The sequence below is a fragment of the Ranitomeya imitator genome, chromosome 6, assembly GCF_032444005.1.
Source record: "Ranitomeya imitator isolate aRanImi1 chromosome 6, aRanImi1.pri, whole genome shotgun sequence".
Classification (NCBI taxonomy): Eukaryota; Metazoa; Chordata; class Amphibia; order Anura; family Dendrobatidae; genus Ranitomeya; species Ranitomeya imitator.
In genome coordinates this window covers 176,863,958-176,885,206 of record NC_091287.1, presented here as the reverse complement: position 1 = coordinate 176,885,206, position 21,249 = coordinate 176,863,958, and the positions used below count along the sequence as shown (strand labels likewise).

The 21,249-nt window shown below is 45.6% G+C and overlaps 1 protein-coding gene across 1 annotated transcript in view; it reads right to left on the bottom strand.

Annotated features, from left to right (window-relative positions):
• ITGA9 (integrin subunit alpha 9) overlaps positions 1-21,249 on the bottom strand; it is a 720,867-nt gene that overhangs the window by 97,983 nt on the left and 601,635 nt on the right. The window contains exon 26 of the mRNA XM_069730329.1: positions 19,250-19,351. Coding sequence (XP_069586430.1) covers positions 19,250-19,351 — 102 coding nt within the window. The remainder of the gene's footprint in view (positions 1-19,249; positions 19,352-21,249) is intronic.

Sequence of the window (21,249 nt, the reverse complement as noted above, 5' to 3'; positions counted from 1 at the left end):
TCTATACGCTACCACTGCAATTTGATATGTATATATATTTGTGATATTAATAAAACTGATTTACACAAAAAAAAAATCATTTTATACTCACCCCCTTGGGTCCACCGAAGCTCCGGCGATACGCGTGCGGCTGCTGCCATCTTCCGTTCCCAGGATGCATTGTGAAATTACCCAGATAACTTAGTGGTCTCGCAAGACCGCTAAGTCTTCTGGGTAATTTCGCAATGCATCGCCAGGAACGGAAGACAACGGCAGGCGCGAGCGCATCGTCGGACGAAGGAGGGTGAGAATAGCAGGTTTTTTGTTTTTTTTTATTATTTTTAACATTACATTTTTTTACTATTGATGCCGCATAGGCAGCATCAATAGTAAAAAGTTGGGGACACACAGGGTTAATAGCAGCGGTTACAGAGTGCGTTACCCGTGGCATAACGCGGTCCGTTACCGCCAGCATTAACCCTGTGTGAGCGGTGACTGAAGGGGAGTATGCGGGCGCCGGCCACTGACTGCGGGGAGTAAGGAGCGGCCATTTTCTTCCGGACTGTGCCCGTCGCTGATTGGTTGTGGCTGTTTTGCCACGACAAATCAGCGACTTGGATTTCCATGACAGACAGAGGCAGCTACCAATGAATATCCGTGACAGACAGACAGACAGAAGGACAGACAGAAAGACGGAAGTGACCCTTAGACAATTATATAGTAGATATATATATATTAATCTTGACAACACAATAATATCAGTTGTTATAAATATCATTGGGACATCCATGGTAATGTATTTTCTTTTTAACTTAACCAGAATCCAATTCTCTCGGTGCATTTCCCAATACAATGAGCGGCAGCTTTCCGGAACTTTGCAGATTTGATTTGTGAGAGAAAATAAAACTTAGTTTGAAGTAAAGTAGCAGTTTTGTGTGCTGTTCAGTGTACCTGAGCCAAAAGTGTAGAATGACTATGCCAAAGAGCAGTGTCAGGGGAAAATGTACAATATTGTTGATCTTTTCTTACAAAAACATATTTCAGTTTCTCATTGCTATGGGGGTGGTAAGTAGAAAGGAGCCATTACTGCAACTCGAGTGCTAGATCCTTTGCCAAATGAAAAGGCAATCCAGAGCCACATTTGAGCTCGCGGTTACATTCAATAACTTGCATTAAAATTGAGCGCTCTGGACAGATTTCCCATATCTAGTATCTCCAAGAAAGACATGTGCTGCTAATATGGAAACCTTTGCTTTGTACAATTAGACCAGTACCTCATGTTCATAGATTACATGCCAGGATATTAGAACAGTCAAATACCTAAAGTTATCATTACATATAAAAATCTTTAAGGAAAACATACATAGATTGGTGTAGGTAGCGCCTGAGTTTTTTGTATATAGTAGTTGTACAACAGGAGATACAAGTGCTGGGGCAGAACAAAGCTGTAGCCGACATAGGGCCTGGGATCCAAGGGGGGACCAAGGAGCTGGCCAAAATAAAAATCCTCTCCTTTACAATAGTAAATATCCCTACAGGACACATCCTTCCCAGGCCTTACTGTGCAGACTCCTGCTGGGCCACTGAGACAGCACTGCAGCATTCAGGGGATAAAGCTCCGGGAGTGGCGCGGCACCACTTCTGGCACTGAGAAACAGATGTCAGCTGTCAGAATCCATTACCAAGCAACCTGGACAAAAGTATACGTCTAAGGTTGTATAAGGGCTAACAAAAAAAGCATTGCAAAAAATACATCAGACTCAAGGTGTGTTTTTGCAAGCCACAAATGAAAACTATTTTGTGAAGGAATCCTAACAAAGGTGCACTTGTGATTCAATGATTACATACACATTACGTACAGCCATTCCTAAAAATGAGCTGAGAGTTCACACTGGCATTTCCTAAATACAGGTTGTGATGAGTGTGTGTTTAGGTCAGCGCTTATTGCTGGTCTTATTTATGTTACAGGTGTCATGTGTAGATCCGCCATCATTGAATGATATGTATCATATCTCTAAGCAGTTCTTTGATTATCTTGCATCTACTGTATAGCATGTATGGGATTATTGAGGATTCACCACTAACTGTATTGGGCTTTTACCCTTGGGTATTATGTATCCCTCCACTAACCACTTTGTGGGAACACAGCCATAGTCTCTGTGTAGCCATGGCCTAACTGACAACTGGCTGGGACCATTTCTTCTCGGTGTGTAGTGACACACCCTGACCGAATACCACAGGTGGCATCACGAACACTTGACAAACTTATATCACCTTTAAATTGGGCGCCCCTTAGCAGGGCCACGGACCGGGTCGGGCCACCGTGACATCCCCGCAGAAGGGACTGAAGGACCCGGTACCAAGTATCCCATTGCCCTTACGTGGGGGCGATCCAAATCTTGGCGTCATGAACAGGATCTACTTAAGCCGGAGAATTCGGGTCATGTGTGCCTTAGGAGTGTGTCAGAATTGTGCTTGAACTGTGATCTGCTTAAGAACTGTGTATTGCAATTTACCGCAAAGATTCCCGCCAAAACAGTCGCCATTGCAGCACCATGTGGCGTGTTGGAAGAGTTGGGCGTGTCATCGTGGGCGTAGCATGGAAGAACGGTGCGAAAGTTAAGCCGGCCCCTCACAGATACTACTATGTCCGGGAAATATGCCCGTCAACGAAGAAGATCCGCCTCCTAGTCTGGGATGGCGGGGGACGAGGAAGGAACTGCGCTCCGGAGGAGGAGGAGCAAGAACCGCTGGACGCGATTCGGCAGAACCAGGCTGGCATCATGGCGAGCGAAGGCAGTCCAGAAGAGGGGTAGAACACCCGTCGCTGCTCCAGCCAATGGGAGCCGAGTGCAACCCTGCCAGGACGCACAAACCAGGAGGTTCTGGGAGCGGAAGTCGACGAGCTGTGTTGGCAGCTCTGGAACCTGTACCAGCGTGCAACTGCCGGCCCTGAGAAGCAACCATGCAGCCAACCATCCAAGCCCCAGCCCGTCGTGGAGGAGATCGGCGCCGGAGACGCCACGGAGGATCCTTGCAAGTGGACATAGATTCACCCCCACCACCACCACCCGGCTGGGTGTGTAGTCGCTTATAGTGGGAGAGGCCATGGGAGACTATGAAGACCTCACACGTTCTGCTGCAGCCCCTCAGGCAGAAAGTGGACATCCAGGGAGAGGTGATGACCTTTAAATGGACCCACGCCACCACCAACCTGATTAGGTTCCCTGGGGGGGACCAGTCAGAACAGAAAAGTCTGGCAGAGAACGCCCATGAGGAATACTGTGAGCGGATGCGTCAGCAGGAGGAGGAGTGGGCCAGAAAGAAAGAGCTCCGACGCCAGGCTGACCATGAGAGGGACCTGCAGGCCAAAGCAAAGGCTAGGCAGATGTCCGAGGAGGATTGGGGCCCCCAGCATTATGGGATCGTGGTGACCTTCCGTATGCAAGGGGGTTGGGGCTTCATAAAGGAGCGCGGCCTCGCCCTCGAAGTCTTTGTGAATCAGCGCGATGTGGAGTCGCACCTCATTGAAGGACACCCAGGCCGGGATCTGTACCCGGGTGATCGTGTCAGGTACACGCGGCACTGGGGTGGTAAGGGGTGGTATGCCCTGCATGTCTGCAAATACAAACCCGAAATCACAGTCTCATCGCCCTACTACTCCACACTCGAACAGGTGACCCCTGCACTGGTCACCATGTGCTCCAAGTGCACGCAGACCTCCATGGCAAGGAGAACTGTGAGCACCCAGACCCCAATCCAGAGTGAAGACGCACTCTATGTAGTACCCGGTGGTAGCTGCCAGTACCCAACAGGGCTACCCCCACCGGTACTACCCTGTTATGATCTGGTGGCCTAGGAGCAGCATGTGACGTACTCTGGAGAAGGTGGTACCTGTACTGACCGCAGACCCTGAACTTAGCACCGCAACTAGAAGTAGCCATGGGATGTACCTAGCACTCCCTAGACACCTCGACACAGCCTAAGGACTAACTTCCCCTAAAGATAGAAACGGGAAAACTATCTTGCCTCAGAGAAAATCCCCAAAGGATAGACAGCCCCCCACAAATATTGACTGTGAGAGGAGAGGGAAATGACATATGCAGACTGAAATCAGGATTTAGCAAAGGAGGCCTTTCTAGCTAAAAAGAAAGAATAGGACAGAGTACTATGCGGTCAGTATTAAAACACAAGAAAATATCCACCACAGAAAATACAAATCTCCACATCTGACTAAAGACATGGAGGGTATATCTGCATCTCCAGAGATACAGCTTGGCTGCAAAAAATCCTTACAGAGACAAAGCTGGACAAGACAAAACATGAAAATGCACAGAACTATAAGGCCCACAGCATGTGGACAGCAATAACAAAGCCAGAACTTATCTTTGATGAAAAGAACAGCAAAACAGGAGAGACCAGTCAGGGATGTGAATCCTCCAAAAACAATGGACAACTGGCACTGACTAAAGGATCAAGCAAGACTAAATAGCCCTAGTCCAAATTGCAATAAGTGGACACACCTGATAAATGCTGCGATCCAAAGACAGCAGCACTACCACTCATAACCACCGGAGGGAGCCCAAGAGCAGAATTCACAACAGTACCCCCCCCTTGAGGAGGGGTCACCGAACCCTCACCAGAGCCCCCAGGCCGATCAGGACGAGCCAAATGAAAGGCACAAACCAAATCGTCAGCATGAACATCGGAGGCAACAACCCAAGAATTATCCTCCTTGCCATAACCCTTCCATTTGACAAGATACTGAAGCTTCCGCCTCGAAAAATGAGAATCCAAAATCTTCTCAACCACATACTCCAACTCCCGATCAATCAACACCGGGGCCGGAGGATCAACAGAGGGAACAACGGGCACCACATACTTCCGCAACAAAGATCTATGGAAAACATTATGGATGGAAAAAGAGGCTGGAAGGGCCAAACGAAAACACACTGGATTGATAATCTCAGAAATCCTATAAGGACCAATAAACCGAGGCTTGAACTTAGGGGAAGAAACCTTCATAGGAACATGACGAGAAGACAACCAGACCAAATCCCCAACCCGAAGCCGGGAACCAACACACCGACGACGGTTAGCAAAACGCTGAGCCTCCTCCTGAGACAACACCAAATTGTCCACCACATGAGCCCAAATTTGCTGCAGCCTGTCAACCACAGAATCCACACCAGGACAATCAGAAGGCTCAACCTGCCCTGAAGAAAAACGAGGATGAAAACCAAAATTACAAAAAAAAGGCGAAACCAAGGTAGCAGAACTAGCCCGATTATTAAGGGCAAACTCGGCCAATGGCAAGAAAGCCACCCAATCATCCTGATCAGCAGACACAAAGCATCTCAAATAAGTTTCCAAAGTCTAATTAGTTCGCTCGGTTGGGCCATTTGTCTGAGGATGAAATGCGGAAGAAAAAGACAAATCAATGCCCAGCCTAGCACAAAAGGCCCGCCAAAACCTAGAAACAAACTGGGAGCCTCTATCGGACACAATATTCTCCGGAATGCCATGCAAACGAACCACATGCTGAAAAAACAACGGAACCAAATCAGAAGAGGAAGGCAATTTAGGCAAAGGTACAAAATGAACCATCTTAGAAAACCAATCACAAACCACCCAGATAACCGACATCCTCTGGGAAACCGGAAGATCTGAAATAAAATCCATAGAAATATGCGTCCAAGGCCTCTCAGGGACCGGCAAAGGCAGAAGCAACCCACTAGCACGGGAACAACAAGGCTTGGCACGCGCACTAGTCGCACAGGACTGCACAAAAGAATGCACATCCCGCGACAAAGAAGGCCACCAAAAGGACCTACCAACCAAATCTCTGGTACCAAAAATCCCAGGATGGCCAGCCAACACAGAACAATGAACCTCAGAAATCACTTTACTAGTCCATCTATCAGGAACAAACAGTTTCCCCACTGGACAGCGGTCAGGTTTATCAGCCTGAAATTCCTGAAGAACCCGTCGTAAATCAGGGGAGATGGCAGAAAGAATCACCCCTTCCTTCAGAATGCCGACCGGCTCAAGGACCCCAGGAGAATCAGGCAAAAAACTCCTAGAGAGGGCATCAGCCTTAACATTCTTAGGACCCGGAAGATACGAGACCACAAAATCAAAGCGGGAGAAAAACAGGGACCATCGAGCCTGTCTAGGGTTCAGTCGTTTGGCAGACTCGAGGTAAATCAGATTTTTGTGATCGGTCAGGACCACAATACGGTGCTTGACCCCCTCAAGCCAATGTCGCCACTCCTCAAATGCCCACTTCATAGCCAACAACTCCCGATTGCCGACATCATAATTGCGTTCCGCAGGCGAAAACTTCCGAGAAAAGAAGGCACACGGTTTCATCAAGGAACCATCAGAATTCCTCTGAGACAAAACGGCCCCTGCTCCAATCTCAGACGCGTCCACCTCAACCTGAAATGGAAGAGAAACATCCGGCTGACGCAACACAGGGGCAGAAGTAAATCGGCATTTAAGCTCCTGAAAGGCAGAAACAGCCGCGGAGGACCAATTCGTCACATCAGCGCCTTTCTTCATTAAATCGGTCAGAGGTTTAACCACACTGGAGAAGTTGGCAATGAAACGACGATAAAAATTAGCAAAGCCCAAGAATTTCTGAAGGCTCTTCACAGATGTGGGCTGAATCCAATCATGAATGGCCTGAACCTTAACCGGATCCATTTCTATACATGAGGGAGAAAAAATGAAGCCCAAAAAAGAAACCTTCTGCACTCCAAAGAGGCACTTAGACCCCTTCACAAATAAAGCATTATCACGGAGGCTCTGAAATACCATCCTGACTTGTTTCACATGAGACTCCCAATCATCGGAAAAAATCAAAATATCATCCAAATATACAATCATGAATTTATCAAGATAACTCCGAAAGATATCATGCATGAAGGACTGGAACACAGATGGGGCATTAGAGAGTCCGAATGGCATCACAAGGTATTCAAAATGGCCTTCGGGCGTATTAAATGCAGTTTTCCATTTGTCACCCTGCTTAATACGAACAAGATTATATGCCCCTCGAAGGTCAATCTTAGTAAACCAACTAGCCCCCTTAATCCTAGCAAACAAATCAGTAAGCAAAGGCAAAGGGTATTGAAATTTGACCGTGATCTTATTCAAGAGGCGATAATCAATACAGGGTCTCAAGGAGCCATCCTTCTTGGCAACAAAAAAAAAACCTGCTCCCAATGGTGAAGAAGATGGCCGAATATGCCCCTTCTCCAAAGACTCCTTAATATAGCTCCGCATGGCGGCATGTTCTGGCACAGACAGGTTGAAAAGTCGGCCCTTAGGGAACTTACAACCTGGAATCAAGTCAATAGCACAATCACAGTCCCTATGCGGTGGAAGGGAACTGGATTTGGGCTCATCGAATACATCCTGGAAATCTGACAAAAACTCAGGAATTTCAGAAGAGGGGGAAGAGGAAATTGACATCAAAGGAACTTGACCATGAACCCCCTGACAACCCCAACTAGTCATAGACATAGATTTCCAATCTAACACCGGATTATGTACCTGTAACCATGGAAAACCTAGCACAATAGCATCATGCAAATTATGCAACACCAGAAAATGACAATCTTCCTGATGGGCTGGCGCCATGCACATGGTCAGCTGTGTCCAAAACTGAGGTTTATTTTTAGCCAACGGTGTAGCATCAATGCCCCTTAAAGGAATAGGGTTCTGCAAAGGCTGCAAGGGGAAACCACAACGTCTGGTAAATTCTAAGTCCAATAAGTTCAGAGCGGCGCCTGAATCCACAAATGCCATGACAGAAAATGACGATAATGAGCAGATCAAGGTCACAGATAACAGAAATTTAGGTTGTACAGTACTGATGGTAACAGAACTAACGATTCTCTTTGTACGCTTAGGGCAATCAGAAATAACATGAGCAGAATCGCCGCAGTAAAAACACAACCTATTCTGACGCCTGAATCTTTGTCGTTCAGCTCTAGACAAAATCCTATCACACTGCATAGGCTCAGGGCTCCGCTCGGAGGACAACGCCACAGTGTGCACAACTCTGCGCTTGCGCAAGCGCCGATCAATCTGAATGGCCAGAGACATAGAATCACTCAGACCAGCAGGCGTGGGGAACTCCACCATAACATCTTTAATGGATTCAAAAAGACCCTTTCTGAAAATTGCCGCCAAGGCATCCTCATTCCATTTAGTCAATACAGACCATTTTCTAAATTTCTGGCAATACGATTCTGCCGCTTCTTGACCCTGACACAGGGCCAACAAGGTCTTCTCTGCATGATCCACTGAATTAGGTTCATCATACAATAACCCTAGCGCCTGAAAAAAGGTGTCTACATTAAGCAAAGCAGGATTCCCAGATTCCAGGGAAAATGCCCAATCCTGAGGATCACCACGCAGCAGGGAAATAACAATTTTAACCTGCTGAATGGGATCACCAGAAGAACGGGGTTTCAGAGCAAAAAACAGTTTACAGTTATTTTTAAAGCTCAAAAATTTGGACCTGTCCCCAAAAAACAAATGAGGAGTTGGAATTCTAGGCTCTAAAACCGGAGTCTGAACGATATAATCGGAAATACCCTGTACTCTAGCAGCAAGTTGGTCGACACGAGAAACCAATTCCTGAACCTCCATGCCAGCGCCTAACTCCTGAGCCACCCAGAGGAAAAGAGGGAAGGAAAGACAAAACAGACTACAGAAAAAAAAATGGCTCAGCACTTTTCTTCCCTTCTTATGAGATGCGTTTAACTCATTGTTGGCCAGTTGTACTGTTATGATCTGGTGGCCTAGGAGCAGCATGTGACGTACTCTGGAGAAGGTGGTACCTGTACTGACCGCAGACCCTGAACTTAGCACCGTAACTAGAAGTAGCCGTGGGATGTACCTAGCACTCCCTAGACACCTCGACACAGCCTAAGGACTAACTTCCCCTAAAGACAGAAACGGGAAAACTATCTTGCCTCAGAGAAAATCCCCAAAGGATAGACAGCCCCCCACAAATATTGACTGTGAGAGGAGAGGGAAATGACATATGCAGACTGAAATCAGGATTTAGCAAAGGAGGCCTTTCTAGCTAAAAAGAAAGAATAGGACAGAGTACTATGCGGTCAGTATTAAAACACTAGAAAATATCCACCACAGAAAATACAAATCTCCACATCTGACTAAAGACATGGAGGGTATATCTGCATCTCCAGAGATACAGCTTGGCTGCAAAAAATCCTTACACAGACAAAGCTGGACAAGACAAAACATGAAAATGCACAGAACTATAAGGCCCACAGCATGTGGACAGCAATAACAAAGCCAGAACTTATCTTTGATGAAAAGAACAGCAAAACAGGAGAGACCAGTCAGGGATGTGAATCCTCCAAAAACAATGGACAACTGGCACTGACTAAAGGATCAAGCAAGACTAAATAGCCCTAGTCCAAATTGCAATAAGGGGACACACCTGATAAATGCTGCGATCCAAAGACAGCAGCACTACCACTCATAACCACCGGAGGGAGCCCAAGAGCAGAATTCACAACACTACCCCCAGAACTTCAGTAAACCTCGAAGCCATGAAAAATGTATATAGTTAACTGTTTCCTTCTTTTGCTGCTTAAACCCGTTCAGGGTTAACTTTTAAAGGGATCCCTTTGTTTACCCGGGATCCCTATTGTTTCTAAGTTTTTGCACAAGTTTTGCGGTTATCAAGAGACTACCGAATCATGGACGGTGAATGATTCACAAACTGTTCCTGTAAATAGTTTGCACCTTCTTAAAGGTGCTCTCTACTGGTTTTACAAAGAAAGAAGACTTTGCGAAGAAACTGTTCCTGATGACGACGTGAAAGTTTCTATTGTCCTAAAGTTTATAACTGACTTGTTGGTTATTTGCACTACCTCAGAAAAGACTGATTTTTCCTCTTAAAGGGAATGTTTACTTGTTGCACTTTGATAATGTTTACATAGTAGATAGTATGTAGCTAGAAAGTTAGTAAATGATAGAATGTTTAATGACGTCCTTTAGATAAAAGTAAGGTTTTAGGAAGAAAGATGCAGTAGACCCACAGGGGTAGACAGAAAGTCCTGCATATGTGGAAGTGAAGAAAACGTTGATTTGCACTTAAGGGTTAACGATAGTACACCCTTAGAGGGTAATTGCACTTAGTAGAGTAGGATCCCTGGATGGGTAATTGAATTTCATAGTAAGTTAGTAATTGTTCTTTTTTTTTTATAATATGCATAATGTGAATATGTTTTTGTTTGCAAGTGTTCTCACCTCCCATAAAGGGAAGCACTGTTAATTTATTTGTTTAAAGCATTTCAAAAATTTTGCATGTCTTTTGCTAACCTGTAATTGTTGTGTTCTTTTCCCAGCCCAGGAGTGCTGGATTTAACGGGGGGGGGGGGGGGGGGGGGGGCATAGGGCAGCGCCCCAGAGTCCTGGTCGTTGCAGTAATGTCGTTCTTCCACCTGGGGGAGCGATGTTACGTCTGATGGCACCAAAGGAGTTCACCCTGCCAGGTATCACAGCTACACACACACTACACACGCCAGCCACCAGGGGGAGCAAAAGGTTCTATCTATTAGGCCACTCCTCACACTTGGGTAAAACTGGGGGTTTGGTTAGGAAGTTAGGAGACAGAAGCTGACTGGAGGGAGAAGGAGATAGTCAGGAGGAGAGGAGATGAGCAGACTGGGCTCGGCCCAGGAAGGAAAGAAGGACACGCAGCTGCGCCTGCAACCCATGCGGCAGCCTCCTAAGAAAGGACAAGAAAGGAAGTGTGCCGTAGTGAGTGAGCACCGAAGTCGTAGCCACATGAGTAAAACACCAGTGGGAGACCAGCTAGAAGCAGGCTGCCTCCCACTGAGCGCAGATCCGGTGGCCGGAACACCGAGGGAGTAATAGACTCTACGCTTTACTTCAGAGACCGGCAGGACAGTCGATTCCAAGTTGGCTGCCCGACCTGAGAACCTATGCAAACAAGGTGGCAATGCGGAGGAGGGGAGACACTAGGATCCCTATAAAATAGCCTCAGGCCACCACCGTCATACAGGTTTGTCCTATCCATCTGGGGGACAGAGAGAAGAGTAACAAGAGTGAGGACCCTATGGGAGCTCATGCACGTAGGGACCTACTACGTTACTGTGCGCAAGGGGAAGGCTACTGATTTCCACCTGGACAGGGGGACTCTGGCATTGCCATCAGACCGGCCGGACTCTGCCTACCCTGTCATCCGGCACCCTGGACTGTGGATGCTGAAGCCTTCAGTAAAGGTAAAGAGACTGCACCCATTGTGTCCTCATTATTTACCGCGCTTTGCACCATCCAACATCACCATCTACACCTCTGGGAAGCCCTGGGGATATACTTCACCTGTGGGAAGGTATACCATCTAGCTGCCATTCCATCACCCCAGCGGACCCCCTAAGCAGCGTCGGTCACCCTGACCGAATACCACAGGTGGCGTCACGAACACTTGACAAACTTATATCACCTTTTAATTGGGCGCCCCTTAGCAGGGCCACGGACCGGGTCGGGCCACCGTGACATCCCCGCAGAAGGGACTGAAGGACCCATTGCCCTTACGTGGGGGTGATCCATGTGTGTGCAGTGATGTTATCTGTACGTGTGCAGCAGAGCTGTGTGTGCAGTAATGTTATCTGTACGTATGCAGCAGAGCTGTGTATGCAGTGATGTTATTTGTACGTATGCAGCAGAGCTGTGTGTGCAGTAATGTCATCTGTACTTATGCAGCGCTGTGTGTGCAGGAATGTTATCTGTACGTATGCAGCAGAGCTGTGCGTGCAGTAATGTTATCTGAACGTATGCAGCAGAGCTGTGTGTGCAGGAATGTTATCTGTACGTATGCAGCAGAGCTGTGTGTGCAGCAATGTCATCTGTACGTACAGTGGGGCAAAAAAGTATTTAGTCAGTCAGCAATAGTGCAAGTTCCACCACTTAAAAAGATGAGAGGCGTCTGTAATTTACATCATAGGTAGACCTCAACTATGGGAGACAAACTGAGAAAAAAAATCCAGAAAATCACATTGCCTGTTTTTTTAACATTTTATTTGCATATTATGGTGGAAAATAAGTATTTGGTCAGAAACAAACAATCAAGATTTCTGGCTCTCACAGACCTGTAACTTCTTCTTTAAGAGTCTCCTCTTTCCTCCACTCATTACCTGTAGTAATGGCACCTGTTTAAACTTGTTATCAGTATAAAAAGACACCTGTGCACACCCTCAAACAGTCTGACTCCAAACTCCACTATGGTGAAGACCAAAGAGCTGTCAAAGGACACCAGAAACAAATTTGTAGCCCTGCACCTGGCTGGGAAAACTGAATCTGCAATAGCCAACCTGCTTTGAGTGAAGAAATCAACAGTGGGAGCAATAATTAGAAAATGGAAGACATACAAGACCACTAATAATCTCCCTCGATCTGGGGCTCCACGCAAAATCCCACCCCGTGGGGTCAGAATGATCACAAGAACGGTGAGCAAAAATCCCAGAACCACGTGGGGGGACCTAGTGAATGAACTGCAGAGAGCTGGGACCAATGTAACAAGGCCTACCATAAGTAACACACTACGCCACCATGGACTCAGATCCTGCAGTGCCAGACGTGTCCCACTGCTTAAGCCAGTACATGTCCGGGCCCGTCTGAAGTTTGCTAGAGAGCATTTGGATGATCCAGAGGAGTTTTGGGAGAATGTCCTATGGTCTGATGAAACCAAACTGGAACTGTTTGGTAGAAACACAACTTGTCGTGTTTGGAGGAAAAAGAATACTGAGTTGCATCCATCAAACACCATACCTACTGTAAAGCATGGTGGTGGAAACATCATGCTTTGGGGCTGTTTCTCTGCAAAGGGGCCAGGACGACTGATCCGGGTACATGAAAGAATGAATGGGGCCATGTATCGTGAGATTTTGAGTGCAAACCTCCTTCCATCAGCAAGGGCATTGAAGATGAAACGTGGCTGGGTCTTTCAACATGACAATGATCCAAAGCACACTGCCAGGGCAACGAAGGAGTGGCTTCGTAAGAAGCATTTCAAGGTCCTGGAGTGGCCTAGCCAGTCTCCAGATCTCAACCCTATAGAAAACCTTTGGAGGGAGTTGAAAGTCCGTGTTGCCAAGCGAAAAGCCAAAAACATCACTGCTCTAGAGGAGATCTGCATGGAGGAATGGGCCAACATACCAACAACAGTGTGTGGCAACCTTGTGAAGACTTACAGAAAACGTTTGACCTCTGTCATTGCCAACAAAGGATATATTACAAAGTATTGAGATGAAATTTTGTTTCTGACCAAATACTTATTTTCCACCATAATATGCAAATAAAATGTTAAAAAAAACAGACAATGTGATTTTCTGGATTTTTTTTTCTCAGTTTGTCTCCCATAGTTGAGGTCTACCTATGATGTAAATTACAGACGCCTCTCATCTTTTTAAGTGGTGGAACTAGCACTATTGCTGACTGACTAAATACTTTTTTGCCCCACTGTATGCAGCAGAGCTGTGTGTGCAGTAATGTCATCTGTACTTATGCAGCGCTGTGTGTGCAGGAATGTTATCTGTACGTATGCAGCAGAGCTGTGCGTGCAGTAATGTTATCTGTACGTATGCAGCAGAGCTGTGTGTGCAGTAATGTTATCTGTACGTATGCAGCAGAGCTGTGTGTGCAGTAGTGTTATCTGTATGTGTGCAGCAGAGCTGTGTGTGCAGTAATCTTATCTGTACATATGCAGCAGCGCTGTGTGTGCAGTAATGTCATCTGCACAGAGCTGTGTGCTTTTTGCACATCCTCCATAGACACACTAATAGGAGCTTACTGTACTGTTAACCATTTCCTCCCTTTTCTACCTTGGAGTAAGAATATTAGTGGTATTGACCCCTCCACTTATTTACACCACCAGGGAAGTATTACTTAGAATGTTTTCCAATCATATGTAAACTTGGGTTGCACTAATAGGGCAACCCCTCCTCATCCCCCATACTTGGCCCAGATAAAATAAAAAAGCCTATAATCACCTGTGTTGCTATTGTGGTTTCTGCGGTGTCGGCCCTCACGGTCCTGGAGCACTCGTGCGCTTGTATGACACGTGGTGCCTGGCGCCCAATCAGCGCTGGCATCACTGTTTCCGCCTTCAGACAAATTGAATAAGAAGAGGAAGTCCAGGCTGCAACTGATCCCTGGCTTCCTCTTCATGATCACTTTGTCCGAAGGCGGGGAAAATGATGCCAGCGTTGATTGGGCGCCAGGCACCACGTGTCATACAAGCGCATGAGAGCCCCGGGACCATGAGTGCCGACACCATAGCAGCAGTTGCGGCACGGGAAGTGAGTATTTCTTTATTTTATCAGGGCCAAACATGGGGAATGAGAAGGGGTTGTCCTAGTAGTGGACAACCCCTTTAAAGTAAGAGGTATCCTATAGCTAAAAATGACTCTGAAGGTCCTGTCTAGTCTGCGCTGTACTACTCACCGTCACAATGGGATGTCATGAAGTGGGGGCTCATTCAAAAGTTTGCAATGGGGCACTGGATTTTCTATGGAGCTAGGTCCAATCACTGCTGTTTAACAATTTAAAGGGAACCTGTCATGTCGGATAATGCTATTAACTTACAAATATATTGTTATTCTGCAGGCTAATAAAGTGAGAAAGGTGCCTGGCCACCATACAGACAGTTCGGGTGTTGGGAGGCACCTGCTTTCAGTCATACAGGCGTGCCGGCACAGCTACAGTCACTGCTCACACCACTGAGTGCTAACTATAAGCACACCTTAGAACTTTGACTGACAGGTGGCTCTGCAATGCATCAGCAGGGCCGCCATCAGGGCATTACCGCCATTACTGGAGTATGGGGCCCGGTGATGAGGAGCAAAAAGGGGGGCCCGAGCGAGCACGCTGGCAGCCCGGTCCGCGCCCCGCTTGGGCCTCCCTGACATTTTATTCAGGCTGCCTGCCACTGTGTAATGCAGCAAAAATGAGCGTGCTGTAACTTTAAGCCGCCGCACGCGGCCCGGTGCATCATGGGCGTGTGACGTCACACGCTGCCATGCTCCACTTCCTCATTCCGGAGCAGAGCAGCGTGCAATGTGCCACGTGGCTGCGGACGGCGGAGGAGCAGATGGCGGAGCAGAAGAGGCAGGCGGAAGCAGGGGACCACTGGACGACGACAGACCGGACGCGGCGACGGGGGACCCTGGCAGGATGGGCTGAGGTCGACATGCAGGCTGCTGCAGCTGCAGACCGGATGAGCAGGTGGAGGCGGCGGGTGAGTACAGTACAGTGAGGCGCGGCGTGAGCTGGGGGTGAGGGGTTTGATTGCCCGGATTCAAACAGGGCTCGGGGTGGGGGGGGGTTTGCTTGCCCGGATTGAAACAGGGCCCGGGGGTGGGGGGATTTGCTGCCCGACTGGGGGCAGAGATGCTGGACACACTGGGGCAGGGATGCTGGACACGCTGGGGCAGAAATGCTGGACACGCTGAGGCAAAAATGCTGGACACCCTGGGGCAGAAATGCTGGACACGCTGGGGCAGAAATGCTGGACAGGCTGGGGCAGAAATGCTGGGCACGCTGGGGCAGAAATGCTGGGCACGCTGGGGCAGAAATGCTGGGCACGCTGGGGCAGAAATGCTGGACACGCTGGGGCAGAAATGCTGGACACGCTGGGGCAGAAATGCTGGACACCCTGGGGGCAGAGATGCTGGAGACACTGGGGGCAGAGATGCTGGACATTGGGGGCAGAGATGCTGGACACTGGGGGCAGAGATGCTGGAGACACTGGGGGCAGAAATGCTGGAGACACTGGGGGCAGAAAGGAGATATGGGCATGATTGGAGACACGGGGCAGAATGAAAGACATGGGGGCATGATTGGAGACACTGGGGGCAGGATTGGAGACAGATCATGCAGGATCATGGGGCAGGATGGATACGATGGAGACAGATGGGGCAGGATGGGGAGATCATATGGGGCAGGATGGGGAGATCATATGGGGCAGAATGGATAATCATGAGGGCAGGATGCGAGAACATATGGCTTGAGCCAGGAATGAGACACACGGGACCAGGATGGGGGATATTATTACCATAGGGGCTAATTAAGGGATATTTTTACTACAGTGATGTATTTATTTTATTTTTTGAGTATACGGTTTTAAATGGGGGGGCGGTCCTGTTACTGTGTTGAGTGACACTGTCACCTTTTTTTCTTCATGTGGTGTAATGTAGAAGTTGGGAAAAATTAAGTAATGTGTTCTGCAAGCGGAGCTCGAGATAACTGTGCTATTTCCTGCAGAGACGAGTCCTGGCTGGATGAAGTGATGGCGGTCTATGCTGGATGAAAGATGAAGGACTTCACCTAGAGACGTCACTGGTGAGTCAGTGTTACCTATACACTGACACTATACACTGTATACTATATACAGAGCTCCTGTGTATAATGTCCCAGTGACCGCTGTATTACCTGTACACAGACACTGCATGCTAAGTACAGATCTCCTGTGTATAATGGCACTTATGGTGATGATATTGTGTTTTTTTTATTACTGATCAGTATTGTAGTATTCCGTCACTTTGTGGTGGCAATATGTGGTCTGGTCATGGTGCGGTGGTATTTGTTCCCTGTATTTGATATTATTCGATCACTGTGGTGGTAATATGTGGTCTGGCCATGGTGTTGTATTTGCTCCTTGTATGTGATATTATTGGTCATTTTAAAAATTGAAAAATAAATAAAAATATACCTAAATTGTATTGCATATTTTAACAAATATTTAATAGGTTACAGCAGAGTAGGGCCCGGCCAAAAGTGTCTACCGTGTTATGGTGGCGGCTTAAAAAATCTTTTGGCCAAAACAAAAGCTGCCAGCTATATGTGGGATCTGGTGATGGGAACTGTTAATGTGTGATAGATGAGAAGTAGAGTTTTTCCAAAAGAGAGCGGTGGGACTGTGGACAGTTTGAGGGGTGGAGCATGGAGGCGGGGCTGGGGTGGAGTCTCAAGGGGGCCCCGAAAAATTTGCCAGTATGGGGCCCCGAAATTTCTAATGGCAGCCCTGCGCATCAGTACAGACCCTGTCACAGTGCCAGAGTGTGTTTACAGCCACAGCTCACAGTGCTATAAGGGCTGAGTGAAGCTGCACCTGTATGCCTGTATGACTGAAAGCGGTGGCTCCAGGGAGGAATAAAGGACATTTCCTCCTGAATAGAGGCCAGAGACTTTTCTAAAGCTATTAACCCTAAATCTGCAGATTGATAGTGTTATCTAAGGTCACAGGTTCTCTTTAAATGCTGATGTCAATTACTGACTGTGGTATTTGACAACTTCACGAAATGTGCCACTCATGTACAGCGCCATGTTGTGTCCCTCCCTTTGATGTGGGCTCCGCTGCTGTGCCCACATCTTTCCTGACACGTTTTGAACAGCTGACGAGTGCCCCTAACAGCGATCCACCTGCGTCTGTTAACCCGTTAAATGCCGCTGTAAATCTCTGACAATGGCATTTAATGTAATTGCGCCGGAAGCGCGTCACTAATCCCACCCATTGGTGCCCGTGTCACATGATTGCGGGTTACTGATGGCTTGGCATAACAACCCGGGGTCTGCATCAGACCCCTGTAATTGTCATTGCCAGATTGCTATGAGCGCTGCTCAGCTGTTGGCGCTTATAGCAAGTGAGCATTTCTGCTACACACAGGCTATCTGACCATCACCTGTGTGTAGCAGAGGCAATCAGACAACTGCAGCTTATAGTCTCCCATGGATACTATTGAAGCATGCAAAAAGTAAAAAAAAAAGTTTTTAAAACTATAACAAACATATAAAAGTTCTAATCACCCCATACAAAATAAAACAATTTAAAAAAATACACATATTTGGTATCGCCGCATTCAGAAGTGCCCGATCTATCAATATGAAAAAAGAATTAATCTGATCAATAAACGGCATACGAAAAAAAGTCAAAACGCCAGAATTACATTTTTTCTGGTCGCCGCAACATTGCATTAAAATGCAATAACAGGCAATCAAAAGATCGCATGCACACCAAAATGGCATAATTAAAAACGTCAGGTCGGCACGCAAAGAATAAGTCTTCAACCAGCCCCAGATCATGAAAGATAGAGACGCTATGGGTCTTGGAAAATGACACGATTTTTTTTTAACAAACTGGTTTTTTTTTTCACCATTTCAATAAAAAAACAACCTATACATATTTGGTATCTACGAGCTCATAATGACCTGGAGAATCTTAATGGCAGGCCAGTTTTAGCATTTGGTGAATATGGTAAAAAAAAATCCCCCCAAAAATTGTGGAATTGCACTTTTTTTTGCAATTTTACTGCACTTGGAATTTTGTTTCCTGTTTTTGAGTACACAATATGGTAAAACCAATGGTGTCATTCAAAAGTACAACTTGTCCCACAAAAAAACAAGCCCTCACATAGCCATATTGATGAAAAAATAAAAAAGTTCTGGCTTTGGGAAGAAGGGGAGCGAAAAACAGAAACGCAAAAATGAAAAAGGGCTGCGACGTGAAGGGGTTAAATGCTTCATTTCCAGTAATGGCTTCATCCTTATGCCTATAATTCCCCACCTCTGAGGCAGGGAACTGTCTTAAGGCTAAAAAAACAACATTATTAATTTAAAAAATACAATTATTCATAATTTGTTAATAAGTAATTTCCTGTTTCAAAAATAAATATAAAAAAATGAAAAGAAACACATTTTGTAATACTGCATACAAAAAAAAATCTGAGCTATGAAAATATAAATTAAGCCATACAATAAATTGAAGAAAATAAAGTGATCAGTGGCTGAAACCATTCCCTACACCACCCCGATGACTGGAAGTGGGCAGCTGCAAGGAGAATAAAACTGAATTTTCTCCCTGTACCCGATGTTCCAGTAAGCTAGGCATTGTTTAAACACCACTTACCTCCAGATCACTACTATTACTAGTGCTCAGTTATTAGGCAATTTGTATTTTTGATAAATAATTATATTATTAAACATCTACAGTGATGTCTGTAAAAAAAACAGAAACCTGAATATTTAAGAAGATTATTTTCACATTAAAAGAAACCTATTACTACACTTAATGTATCACCAATGCATTATAAGCCGTATTAGAGCCCAATATCAGAGCATTGCAGACTGCAGAAAAAAAATAATCCAAATATAATCTGATGAATTTGTGCGCCTAATTCTTCTAGCAATACATTGTACTTACTGTTGCATCCTGTGAGTTCCCACGGGGCACTTCTACTGCCCATAACTTTAGATCTACTGATAAATGAGCCCGGGTCACAAACTGAATTACAGAGGAACTGTCCTGTGGAGCATAACATATTTAAAGAGCTATATTAGTTTACATGATGTTACATAGGAAACATGAGAACTTCATGAGATATTGCTTTCGATGGAATCCCCTGGATTTAGACATGTCTCAAAAATGTATACCATAATTTCACATTTGTTGTGATTTGCTTACATGGCAGCATTTTTCATTTCATTTTCAGTGAAGCATTTTTAGTAATGGAATAAATGTAATTGTTAGGACAACCAGGAGAAATGCATAGAAATATTATTACAAAGGGAATCATATGGATTACTGGGCCCAGGAGAAGCCAGTATTTTCTTTTCATACTGGACCTAATCAAAGCAGTAGGAGAGAAATGAACTGGTCTTAAAGGGGTATTCCCATCTCCAAGATCCTATCCCAATATGTAGTAGGTGTAATAATAATAATATAAGCAAATACCCCCAATTCCAAACGTAGTATAGTTTTTCTGAATCACTATGTCTCTTTCCTCATATGCAGGCATTGCAGGACTTTAGGTATCCATGGTTATGACAACTAGCTAACTTACTGTCACTATACCAGTGGTCATATCAATGGATACCTAAAGTCCTGCAATGTCAGCACACGAGGAAAGAGATATAGTGAATCAGAACAACTGTACTACATTTCTAATTGGAGGTACCGTATTTACTAATTATTACACCTACTACATATTGGGATAAGATCTTGGAGATGCTTTACCCTTGGAGATACTTAACTTAACCCTGACGCATATTTCACCCTTGATGAAGCTATATGGGAAATGTGCATCAGGATACTGGGCAGTGTGGTCCACTAATCGGTGCATCTAACCACCGATCGACCAAACCGCTGCACGGCCAGCTCTACCCTACCTACTGTATCCTCACCCATCCCTTGTAGATTGTGAGCCCTCGAGGGCAGGGTCCTCTCTCCTCCAGTACCAGTTGCGACTTGTATTGTTCAAGATTATTGTACTTGTTTATTATGTATACCCCTCCTCACATGTAAAGCGCCATGGAATAAATGGCGCTATAATAATAAATAATAATAATAATAATAATCTACCATGGCGCATTTTGGTGGGTACTAGTACTTTTGCGCTACTACTGCACTTTATTTAGAGCTTTGCTTTTGACGGGTTGTCTTGGGATTATAACTTGTATTTATATTTATTACCCTATTTTGTTCAGAGCCTTTGATTAATTACTGTTTGAATTGAGTCTTTTATATAATGGTTATTGCAGTATTTATTTATACAACTATGTGTTTGGTTCTCTGGACACATTTTTTGTGACTCTGCGTGTGTGCTTGGTACTGGAACTCCCCATTCTTCTCAGATTAATTTATGTTATTTATCTATTTATTTATTTGCAATGGTGTGTTATGCCAGTGTCCACACTGCCTTTTCTTTTTTTTTTCAGGTTTTATGGGGTCTTTTTAATTACCTTTTTTTATACTAATTTTTGTGTAGATAATTAATTGTAATTAGTACAACTTCACTTATTTATGTAGCTTTTTTGTAGTTATTTACTTAGAATATTGCTATTTATTGCTGAGTCATTTATAGGTCTAATATAGTGTTTTGGGGACTCTAAGGAGTATTTATTTCTTGGTAATTTTAGCATGGGTCTTCAGGTCCAATATTAGTTACTAAATTTAGAATTTACATTGTGGGACCCAGTGAGTGAAAGTATCTGTGAAAATTTTTTGGGTAATATGTTATATAGTGATGGGCGAAGCCGAACAGTAAAGTTCAGGGTCCGTACTGAACACCTACTGTTTGTGCACGGACCCCGGACATGGACTTCTCCCGGATGTTCGTGTTACTGTTCGGGTTAGAACCCCAAACGTCGGATGTTTCCCACACTGTCATCTGCATGACAGCACGAGAAACACCAGCGGCTCTG